The sequence below is a fragment of the Conger conger genome, chromosome 11 (genome assembly GCF_963514075.1).
Source record: "Conger conger chromosome 11, fConCon1.1, whole genome shotgun sequence".
In the NCBI taxonomy this organism is placed as follows: domain Eukaryota; kingdom Metazoa; phylum Chordata; class Actinopteri; order Anguilliformes; family Congridae; genus Conger; species Conger conger.
Window position 1 is genome coordinate 16,253,625 of NC_083770.1, and position 12,423 is coordinate 16,266,047.

The 12,423-nt window shown below is 42.6% G+C and overlaps 1 protein-coding gene across 2 annotated transcripts in view; it reads right to left on the reverse strand.

Annotated features, from left to right (window-relative positions):
• Window positions 1-12,423, reverse strand: part of LOC133140471 (probable phospholipid-transporting ATPase IM) — a 35,007-nt gene that overhangs the window by 13,131 nt on the left and 9,453 nt on the right. Inside the window, exons 3-14 of one of the 2 annotated variants that reach the window (XM_061260459.1) lie at window positions 11,265-11,323; window positions 6,970-7,083; window positions 6,156-6,254; window positions 4,755-4,816; window positions 3,343-3,415; window positions 3,169-3,239; window positions 2,641-2,723; window positions 2,125-2,283; window positions 1,942-2,030; window positions 1,393-1,586; window positions 826-1,034; window positions 262-305 (exon numbers count right to left, since the gene is read on the reverse strand). In XM_061260459.1, coding sequence (XP_061116443.1) covers window positions 262-305; window positions 826-1,034; window positions 1,393-1,586; window positions 1,942-2,030; window positions 2,125-2,283; window positions 2,641-2,723; window positions 3,169-3,239; window positions 3,343-3,415; window positions 4,755-4,816; window positions 6,156-6,254; window positions 6,970-7,083; window positions 11,265-11,323 — 1,256 coding nt within the window. Of the gene's footprint in view, window positions 1-261; window positions 306-825; window positions 1,035-1,392; window positions 1,587-1,941; window positions 2,031-2,124; window positions 2,284-2,640; window positions 2,724-3,168; window positions 3,240-3,342; window positions 3,416-4,214; window positions 4,261-4,754; window positions 4,817-6,155; window positions 6,255-6,969; window positions 7,084-11,264; window positions 11,324-12,423 lie in introns of those variants that run through there. The other variant, XM_061260460.1, reaches the window with a different exon arrangement.

Here is a 12,423-nt window from a genome sequence, read left to right on the forward strand (position 1 = left end):
ACCCCAGGCAAAGCTGTTCTGGTGAAGGCCAAATTGTGACATTTCAGAGTAAAGACTCATTAGAGAAAACAGTTTTTATTGTATTGGTAGTTGAAGCGGAATCGTTTATTTACTTGTTGTTTTTCAGTCTGGTGCCTTTTCATAGGTCAAAGCTGTTACTACAAATATTAATCATTCTGGCAAAGCATGTAATATTACTGAAACCTGTAAAAAACTTGATTCTAAACACACACACACAAACACACATTATCTCATTCTCACCTCAGTAATTTCCATTCTCTGTCCAGCATAGTCGAACACATCTCCTGAAAAACACAGGAAATGATATCACAGTGTAAGTGTCGCTGTACAATCACAGGCTGTCCACAGCATCTGAAAAACCCTGACACATGAAAAAAAAGAAAAATCAGAAGTGCCATCTCACACCATTTTTAATTTCTGTAACTCAAATCAACCCAGCTGAAAATTCCATCTTCCATATACCATATTCAGTCTAAGATAGTGAAGATGGTTTAAGCTGTGTTTTTGACACTTCCAGCTGGATTTAGCTGGTCAAATTGCAGACCAGCCTATAGTTAGGTAGTAGGTTGGCTGCCAGCTTCCTCAACCATCGTAATGAGCTTTAACAAGCTTTGACCAGCCACGGAGCAGCTACGACCGCATACGGTAAGACCAGCTTAGAATCCCAGCTGGTTTTAGCTGGAATTTCCAGTGGGGAAAGGACATGAAATATACATTATCTGTATGCCTACCTTAGATGACGTGGATATAGATAGCCAGCGACAGGTGAGGAAGCATCTCACGCTGTGGGTATCACACACATACCGTAGGACTTCCCGTTGATGGAGCACTTGTTGAAGGTCATGATGTTCTGGGTGAGGGTGCCCGTCTTGTCGGAGAAGATGTATTTGATCTGGCCCAGCTCCTCGTTCAGGGTGGTGGTGCGGGCCTCCGCGGGCGTGTCGCTTCGGGGGTAGTACATCTTCCTGTCCCAGTCGATGTAGAAGCTGTTCCCCAAGCGGATGATCTCCACGCTGATATACAGAGTTTCAGAAACAGTGGCATTTTAATGCAATTATGATTAAATGCAATCATGCATATTGATTAAACTGAGATGGTTGGGTACAGCAGATAGACAGGTTGTGGTTTCCATCTCATTATTTTCATGAGTAATTTCATTATTAAATATTGATAACTGACAAGGCAGATAAAAAAATCAAATAAAAAAATAGTCCATGCCAGGACAAAGTACTAGTAGACAACAGATTCATTAATTTGAAATAAGTTTGATGATGTCATCTTTTTTATCACATTAACCTGCGGTAAAAAGCTTGTATAAAGAGCACCACTCACTGCCACCCCCTTCTGTCTCACACACAGCAGCACACCCACCTGACATAGAGGGAGATGGGCACCACGGTGTTGAGGATGATGACATAGGACCAGAAGGTGAGAAAGCCGGAGAAGGCCGAGTCCACTCCTTCCTGCCTGGGCAGGAAGGCAGTGAACCTTGACCCCTCCTGCTGCTCCCAGATGCCGTTTCCGATGGCCAGGATTGTGCACATGACCGCCAAGAAGCCGAAGATCTACCGCGACCACAGGGATGAAAATGTCAATACTAATTATAAAAACATGCGGTTCATTTCAGGAAGCATTGAAAAATCTTCATACAAAACAATGGCCATTTTTCCATTGGAGAAAGGAAGTTAATTCATTTAAATCAATCCATCAAGTTAAATATTGCATTTTACAAATTTTAAGAATTTGTCACAATATGCGTCACAGTATGGCTTAAACCTTCCTACAAATTAAGCCAGAGGTGACAGTGGCAAGGAAAAACTCACAAGAAGGTTTGTAAAAAGAAACCTTTGGGGAGTTCATCCTCCTCTGGCCAATTGTCCTGTACTGACCGCAACTCAAGAGCGTTTCACAGACACTTACGCAAAGCACCAGCACGTTCATCAGACGGTCAATACTGGTGCGCTTGAATGTAGTTTTCCCACAATTCTGCATCAGCTTAGTGTCAGGACCTGCAGAGAGGAAACGTCAAAGCTTAAAGTCTTGATGGGCCACGGTGTATGCCACCCTCCGACCAGCAGGGGGAGCTGTCCCCGCAATCCTCACCTCCAAACAGGACGAGTCCGAAGCACCACTCCGTGTTCCTCAGGGTGCAGCCCCGCAGAAGGATCCTCTCATTGTCCATGGGGTACTTGTGGTCCTTGAACATCAGTGTGCCGGTGAACTTGTCCAGGCGATTATTTGGTGGTTCACAGCGTACCTCTCCTGAAGGGGGAGGGGAGAAATAGTCAAGGGAACTGCCCCCAGGGAGTGTAAAGGGTTGCTGCTGTGGTTTGGTTCTGTTCGGTTCAATCACGTTTGGTCATGCTTTCTGCTTCTGGTTGAGAGTTGTAGACATGAGGCTGCTTCAAATTTTGAAATTGCATTTGACCATCGGTATGTGAATTCAATTTAGTTATCTACACCATCTTTAAATCACATCACTTTTTCATCAACTTCATACACACACACACACACAGAGACACACACCCAAGACAGTTTTTATTTATGAAAATCTTGGCCCTGTGCTGCTATGATTCCAGAACTGGTGGAAGATGACAGATGGTCTCCATGGCAACTTACCATCAAATTCCGCCAGCATCTGGATGCTATCTCCCATGTCTCCTGTCACCGTCAGAGCCTGCTTCACCTTCAGATTGGTCTCTCTGGGGAGGGGGGTGGGGCAGTTCACAATTTCATTTCAGGCTACAATATACAGGCTACAACTTCAATTATTAATATTTCACTGATTAATTTTTTTGTAAGACAAACTAAGGATTACAGCATTAAATCTAACCACACATAAAAATGCTTCTCACTTAATCTCCCATAAGGCTGACTCACATGCAAAGAGGTCTGTGTAGACACCTGGATCCTCCCAAAATATACACCTAATCAAATGCACATGCATACACATAGATACTCACAGGTATAGTATAAACACACACACACATACACACTTTGCATGCTTGTTTTTGATACATAGTGAGGACACATAACGTTTTTCATACTGATGGGGACATCACTTTCTAAATGGTCTACATACTTGGTTTGAACCCACACGCACAGACACACACACACACACACACACACACACATAGTAAGACTGACCCGTCCAACTCTGCAGTCTCGATATAGACCAGGTTTAGAGGCTCACTACTAGACAGCAGGAGCAGATCCGCCTGAAATGACAGAGAAAGCCGTTGATGAGTCATCAGGGGTTCAGCACACCCAGTGTAACTTCCCCAAAACATTCACCCCCTTTCAATCTGAACACTCTCTTACCGTCACAAACTGGTTGTTTTCCAACTTGATTATATCACCGACTTGAATGTCCATCCATTTTTCACTCCGCAATCTTGCAAAGACAAGGAAAAAAAGGATTTATTAATTTAAGGGACACCAGTTAAAATGTCTAAATGAAACATTCAACGTGACCGCAGCAGGTTTATGGTGGAGTTGTCCCTTATTGCTCATGGTATATTATATGGTGCAAGGTGATCTTCATTCCTGGTAGACCAGAGGGTCTGCTGGTTTTTGTTTTTGTCTTAATATCAGCAACCAATTCAGACTTAAGAAACCAGGTGAGGTTGTTGACTGCTTTAATTGATGAAGTAAGTGTTGTGTAGGAACCAAAACCAGCAGATCCTGAGGCCCACCAGGACCAGGAATGAAGATCACCGGTGTAGGGTACACTGAACAGATCCTGTCAGTATCTGGCTGTTTCCCCATCTCCTTATCACGCAGTTACACAATGAAAGCTCTAGATGGCGATCTTTTCCTCTTTTCTTTCCCTGCCCTGCACTGTATCTCAGACTTATGGCTTCGCTTCAGCAGCAGTAGAGCATCTGGGGCGGATTTAGCTCCCTCAGAAGTAGGAGTAAAGTTACTTTTATCTCTAAAAACACTCAGATTCCCAACATCCATCTGGTCCTGGCCTGCCTTTCAAAGGAAACATCTAGGATGTGAAACCTCTGCTTCCGTCTTTTGATTACAAATTGGAATGAGCAGTTAACCTATTAGATTACAGTTTCCTGGAATTATTTTAACCAAATAAAATAGCCAGGTCCGGTTTAGCAGCAGGGGCCAGTGGTATTTTTTCACGACCAAACTAAGATTAATGATTAGGATGAATGATTATGATTAATTCCAATTACCGTGTGGTCTGTTTAAATCGTGTTTAACGGTGCCATGGGACACGAGTTGATGAAACAGGAAGTAAACAAATGACAGACCAGCAGCTGTGTCCTGACTTTCAGGAAGTCCTCCCGAAGGACCCCCGGCATCTAGCTCGATGGCAAAAACATGCCAAGACTGTGCCTATATTCAGAACACAATAACTCATCTTGTGTCAGCTTCCACTCATATTAGCATAACAGTTGGCGCTTAAATTATTCTCCTGAGACCTGGAAGACACGTCGCAGTTACTTCTTTATTTTCACTGAATGTCCCTGTGTAAGCGTAACATATAGTATTTCCCCAATTAAATTATATGTATATGTGACAATCTGAGACATACCCTGGTCAAATCACATTTTGTGACTTGCTGGTTACTGAGTGTCCAGGTGCCTTATGAGTTCAGGTTCTTGGATTGCAGAGCCAAATAAGCAATGTGCACAGATCTGAGAGTACAGCGTTTACTCGGCAAAATTATTTTTATGAACTACAACAACAAGAAGAGCAGGAGGGGCACTCACTCTCCGTTGACGAGGACTTCCACTCTGCGATTGTTGACATGCCGGTCACTCTTGTGTCGGTTCTGAAATGATAAAATCAGCCGGATTAGAAAGACTGAGAAAAGCACTGAAAAGAAGCTCAGCAGAATCAGATCAATGGTGTAAACAGAACTAATGAAGCAAATATTTAATTCAACCGATGACTGGATTTGGTTGAATATAGAAGAGTTCAACTCCATCTCATGACACAAAGTGATTAACAATCATGATATAGTATATTTTCATTGATTTTTCTTTTCATATTCTTTTTTAAACTTTGGCAGGCTATGCATACCACCATGGAGACCACACTGCTCTGGTTAAACACTACGGAGGGACCAAATCTCTAGCCCTACTTCCTCTATAATAGCAATCAAAAGATATACTATAATAATAATAATAATAATAATAATAATAATAATAATAATAATAATAATTCTGAACTACAATACCCATCAGCCTTTGCTGCAATGGCAGACCCTTTCTGGCGAAGCTTCTGAGACACTAAAGCCCCCGCCTTAGTGTTCAGCAAAAACTGCAGTCTTCCTGGAAGTCATCCAGTGCACCTTGTAAAAATTTCCAGGCTGGCTAGTTACTGGAATAGTGCCATTACATGCTGACAACAAAATGCATTTGTTCAATCCAGACTGCTTAATGGCCTATGTCCTTTTAACATTACAGCGTCAATGATAAATGAATTGCTCTGGTGGCTTAAAAATATATCTTGAGCTGCAGTAGAATTTATGTGTATGAGGGACATGTTGACTAAACATATAGTAAGTGGCCATGAAATAACAAAAGGATGATAAGTTAAGAACTCAGATAAGTAAAGATGAAACTATTTATGGTTATGGAAAGATAAGCTAAGTGGGCACTGAAAGAGGCTCCCACCATTACCAAAAGCATTCCTCCTGATAATCTATAGCAAACTGCTATAGCGAACTGAAGTAAAGTTTCTAGTGTTAGGAAACTCATCACTGAAGTCCCATGATTGCAAAGTTAGGACCTTGGGGTAAATGCAACTCCTTTATGTCAATTACAAGGACATTACTCCACTTGCCCGCCCAGTGGAAATTGAAAAGTGCACAGCAAACAGGAATTTCAAGAAGTCAAGCTTTCAGTGGAGAGGATAAATCCATTCATTACATAAATGTATGTAGTAATGAATGTTAAAATATCAGTCCTGGTAAAGAGGGGTGTAACACAGATGGGCCTGATTGACTAAGACCTTTAGCACATTCAAAGCCTTTTACCACATTCAAAACCAATAACTTGACCAATGACTGCTCCTGGTATTATTTTGCAGCAATCACTGGTTGTGTTATTAGTCTTGCAGTGCTAAAAGGTTGTGCTAAAAGTCAGGCCCTGTGAGTTGGAACTCACAATGTCGTCGGTTGCGTCTTTAGCTGCGGTGACAGAGAGCACCAGGACCAGAGGCACGACGGTGGTGAACCAGGAGAGGGATGAGATTTCTGGAATCAGCTGAAACAGACAGATGTAGATGTGGATACATGCAGAACACATTTCTGAAATGACACTTCACTACAGAAGTGCAGTGAGACGGGTGGAATCAGCCAAATCGGACAGCAACATAAATAATGTTATTTATCTGATGCTTTTATTCGAAGCAACTTACAGTTGATTAGACTAAGCAGGGGACAATACCCACTGGAACAATGCGGGGTTAAGGGCCTTGCTCAAGGGCTCAACAGCTGTACGGATCTTATCATGGCTACGCTGGGACTTGAACCATCGACCTTCCCGGCCCCGGTCTGCAAATGGCATTTTACATCAGGGGCATGTTCAAAAGCACCAACCTGGTACATGATTTCAACTGAACATTCAGTTGCAGAAAGTTGGTGGAATGTTGAATAAAAGACCAGTTGTGTGTGCCCTTTATACCGTGGCCAATCACACACACTAACTTTAGGTAGTCTGCCACCTCACCACCAACCTAGCAGAGCCAACATTCCCACACCCAGGACACACCCAGGAAACCTCTCCCAAAGAGTGTTGGAAAACACTGGAAATCAGACAGAATGAACTTCCTTCCTGTCCTGCAGACAAAACAGTTTGACATGCAGTATAACAGAATGTTCTGCCTATTGAATATGCTCCATTTCAGTTGTTGGAATTGACTCAAACAGACTGAAAGAGTAGGGTTAGGACTCGGGGCAGGGGGGGTGGGGAGTTTTACCTGGAGGACAAGCAGGAACAGGAAGTATGCATTGGCTATCCTCTGTAACTGCTCAAAAAGGTTGAGCGGCACGAAGGTAAACAGGCTGTACTTGGAGGTTTTTATGGCATTGGTCTGGAAGAGAAGCAGATAAAGAAAAGAAAATGATATTACTGTTTGCAAGGACCTACTATTCCTGCCATCACAATGAAAGTGACCTTTTCCCATAGATAAGGGATATATTTCTGCAAACATACTTCTCCAAGAATAGAGTAATACAATTCATATTGACATCTACATTAAATAATATGCATATGTTCATTTTTACATCCTGAAGAAATGATGAATCACATTTAAAGCCAAGTTAAAGCCTTGTTGTGTAACAACACAGAGAAAACTATTTCTACTTAAACATATGAAACAGTTTTCAACCGAAATGCGTTAAATGCATTTCTACCCAAATTAGTATTAAAGTTATGAAGTAAACTATAATTGTAAATACAGAAACTTAAAACACAATATGTCAGTTACATTAATTGAAATTACATCATTTAATTAGCCAATCATCTGGTTGGTTTGAGGGCAGTTGCGTGATTCTTACTTGTTAAAGCATTGTATTAGTGTGCAGATTGGGCCCACAGTCTGGTATCTGTTAAAGCACTGTCTCACTGTGTAAATGGTCTTGTGTCTCATAAGGCCCTATTTAGTATGTAGCATGGTTTGGTTTTCGAATCCAAAGCACGCCAGTGCCAGTATGTGATGCTGACACTCACTGACCAATCAGTTGCACCCAATTCACATGAAATATCTTCCTCAGCCCCATATCTGTGGGGGCCTGACTTGTAAGCTGCGGTGTGATAAGACGTGACTTGCGGTAAGCTGTGCTGACAATATTTCTTTGTGAGAAAAATGAGGGAAAAGCATAAAAAAAGAATTGCGTTAGCAGATTTGAGTTATGGTGAAAAGAGGTTTTAAAGTTTTAAAGAGGAGAGAGGAAGCGAAAGTCCACTCCACCGTGACTGGGTTACACAAGCGGGCAGAAGACCTGTCGCTCCACTGTCTCTTCCTTAATCTGATGTTGTTCATTATGGCACTCTCTAAAGGCCACATTCAAAAACTAAATTAACAAGGTGAAAGTTTTCTTTCATCATATTCTTACAACAGATCACATTTCATTTTAAGATGAAGATATACATGAGAGAAAATCATGAAGCAAAATAAGTGAGGCATTGCTTTCCATATATTGCACAATCACAATGCAATATTTCCCTTTCCCTTTGTAGATATAAATGGATATCTGGGGTTTTTGCAGGGTTTGACAAGTTTGAGTACATAGACTCTTAAGGGTGCATTTTAACAGTGTAATCTAACAGCATCTGTTTTTTCTGATAAGCTCCTGGTAGACTGGCAAATATTTCCCACACATAGCTGACTCACACAGTCCCCTCTTTCTGAAAGAGAATGTGCATTTCTGGCCATTAAGTTACAGGACATTTACTCACCCTGCTCACCTGATCTGTAGGCAAACAAATCAACCGACTGTACTTCAAAAAACACTCTGATTGGGTATGCCATGCAATATCCCCCCCACACTCAGTCTTACTGTAGCACCAATTTTGTTTCATTCGTTTGTTCATGGTTTCATTCTTAAGAGTGCAACACACGTAACCATGGGTGATATCTCTCAGGGGAACCCAGTGCTAAATGAAAGTGTTGCATACTGTAAGTCCCCACGGCAACCATCCTCACTTGCTTGACATCAGAGCATCCCAAGGTCGTCATAACAACCCAGAAAGTTGCTGAAGGAGCTGGGGCGGTTTCTCAACAGTGTCTGCTGTCGCCTCCGTGTCTCTTACATTTTAACTCAATCGCTTTGGCCCAACTGTCGAATGACAATTAACGTTCTCAAAACAATGTGAAAACCTCCACCCCATAACCTTACAACAGAACACAATTTCTCATTGCATTCTACAAATTGCAAATGTTAAGCACATTTATGTAAATGATTACGTACAATTGTCTACAATTGGCCTAATTGTCAGTTTGTGGGCCATCATACAAACTCTCCTGAAGGGAAAACAGGTGCACAATTGGGCGATATTGTAATTCTTAATGCTAGTTCAGTGTACAGTAAATGCATGTTTGAAGTTCAGAAAGAATAAATGAATTATACTGTGAGGTATTATATGGTGATTTCAAACTGATACATTACATTACATTACATTATTGGCATTTGGCAGACGCTCTTATCCAGAGCGACGTACAACAAAGTGCATACCCATAACCAGGGATAAGTTCGCTGAAAGACCCTAGAGGTAAGTACAATTTCAACTGCTACCTGTACAACAAAGAGAAGGACAAGGGGCTTTTTTTTTTTTTTTTTTTTTTTGAACAAACAAACAAACAGAGCAAAAGTGACCAAAGTTAACTATCCAAACACTGCTTCCCTAGCCAACTAAAAATACCGATACACAAAGCAAGTCACAGAGACAACAATTAAGGTTCACAGGGAGGTAGGGAGGGATGGGGAGAGGTGCTGCTTGAAGAGGTGCGTCTTCAACTTGCGCTTGAAGGTGGGGAGAGATTCTATAGTTCTGACCTCAACGGGGAGTTCGTTCCACCACCGTGGAGCCAGAACAGACAGTAGTCGTGAGTGTGAGGTGGAGGTTCTGAGAGGGGGAGGTGCCAAGCGGCCTGTGGAGGCTGAACGAAGAGGTCTGGCAGGGGTGTAGGGTCTGATGATTTTTTGCAGATAAGCTGGGGAAGACCCTTTAACTGCTTGGAAGGCTAGCACCAATGTTTTGAATTTGATACCCTTTGATACCCTTGCACTGTTGTGTTTTCTGTATTGCACAGTGTCACAGTATCAATAAAATTGATATTTCAACGTGAAATATTGTACTGCAGAAAGTGAGACTGAAGTTTGAAGTTACTGTAACAAACGTTTTTTCAGGGCGCACTGTCATAATGACAATATGTCTAACCATTTGGATGGTCGTGATTTCAAACAATGATAAAGGGACTTTTCATTTTGATGAATAATTCATTGAAACAATAATTTAATTGTGAAACATGAGTTAATGACTTGGAGTGAGGTACGCACTTTTGGAGCTGAACCATGTTTTGGCAAATGCACCTACATTTAAACATTAACATACACATTAAAAATGTTGAGCGATAATGGGCCAAAGTGATCGAGAAAAAAACTACTAATGTTCATCTGGAGCAGTTTTATAGCCTTGTACCTTTAGAACTAAAGGTGTTAATAATGGAAGGCCTATTCTCTTTACCACCGTGACAAGGGGCATTTATCTATTCATCCTCAAAACGAAAGAGCAAACTCGGCTGGTATGGTGGGGAAATGGTGGCACAGTGGGAAAGACGGCCGGTATGGTGGGGAAATGGTGGCACAGTGGGAAAGACGGCCGGTATGGTGGGGAAATGGTGGCAGAGTGGGAAAGACGGCCGGTATGGTGGGGAAATGGTGGCACAGTGGGAAAGATGGCCGGTATGGTGGGGAAAAGGTGGTACAGTGGGAAAGATGGCCAGTATGGTGGGAAAATGGTGGCACAGTGGGAAAGATGGCTGGTATGGTGGGGAAATGGTGGCACAGTGGGAAAGATGGCCGGTATGGTGGGGAAATGGTGGCACAGTGGGAAAGATGGCCGGTATGGTGGGGAAATGGTGGTACAGTGGGAAAGATGGCCGGTATGGTGGGAAAGATGGCTGGTATGGTGGGGAAATGGTGGTACAGTGAACAACATGGCTGAGCTCCAGAGCCAGCAGGGGTGTGTCCTGCGAGCAGACAGCCAGCCGCCTATCGCAAATCGTAAACAGGGAGTAGGAGATCCACACAGCCACCCCCACAGAGCAAATATTGACTCACACACTTTAGCCCCACAGAACAAACCAGCCTTCACACACTTGAGACATTTCTCAACCACAATGGGCCCAAACTCTGCCAGACAGCTTGTGCAAAGCCATACAGAGTTTACAGCAAATGCATGCACCAGATCTGGGTCACATACCTGTCTGAAAATTTCATCCTGAAAACTGGAGATTCCAGCAAAATTAAACAATGAAGATTCCAGAGGATTTGGTTGCCAAGAAAAACCTTCACAATTATTAAAATAATCATTTTTTATTCTGGATATTTGTGGAAACATGTTTCTACTAAAATTGTCAGGGATTTATCTGCAGGGAGTTTATGAGGGACTGTGGGAATTAAACATTTCAAACCAAGTTCTTAATTATTCTGCTGGATTCCCCACAGAGGAACAGATAACAGTGTTTAAGGGTACTCCCGTTCCACTCACCGCATACTTGAAGGAAAGGTTGAACTCTCTGTCATTTGCTTTGAGCCATCTCTCTTCCTCTGGAAGACAAAGAGCCACAGGTCAGGGTCTCCTTACATGAGCACCGATGAACGCTGCATGTACAACGACACAGCTTTACAGGATGTGCTTTTCAGCATGCATCTGTACTGAGACTGCTGGCAATAATGTACAAACACACGCATAAACGCACGCACACACACACACACATACACTCACACATGCAAACACACACACACACACATGCCAGCAGACACACTCATACACACACACAAACACACAGACAGGGGAGAGGCAAATAAAAAGAAAATGGAAGACAGGCAGAGCAGGGACAGACACCATTGGCACAGCAGTCCGTGTACAGAAACCCACCAGCGGACAGCTGATGAGGGGAGCTAAGGGTCAGCAGCTAAAAGAGCAGCACATACTAGGCCAATAGGCCTGCTGCTAGTGTACCACTACAGACCAAATGTGCAAAACACCGGTGTGCTGACAGCTGTTCGGTGTTAAATCAACTCTTACACAGTGCATATTGTCACTACATGACTACTGTGATATGTACCCTGTTAGAGTTGAATAAACACTTTACTGTGAAGAGGTGCTTGTTTACTGGTTAAAAACAGGGACAGACAAACAGAAGAGGAGCAGATTATTTAAGAGGACAACCTAAGAGAACAGGGGAGGTATTTCACAAAGCAGAGCTAGCTGGATAAATGCACTGAGTAAGACCCAGAACAGCTATTTTTATTTCAGTCCATGTTCCAGATTTGGGAGGCTTCCAGGTTTTACTCAGCGGAGTTATCCAGCTAACTCAGTAATCCTGCTTTGTGGGTTTTACTCTGTGCAGTTATCCAGCTAACTCAGTAATCCTGCTTTGTGGGTTTTACTTGGTGCAGTTATCCAGCTAACTCAGTAATCCTGCTTTGTGGGTTTTACTCGGTGCAGTTATCCAGCTAACTGAGTAATCCTGCTTTGTGGGTTTTACTCTGTGCAGTTATCCAGCTAACTCAGTAATCCTGCGTTGTGGGTTTTACTCTGTGCAGTTATCTAGCTAACTCAGTAATCCTGCTTTGTGGGTTTTACTCTGTGCAGTTATCCAGCTAACTCAGTAATCCTGCTTTGTGGGTTTTACTCTGTGCAG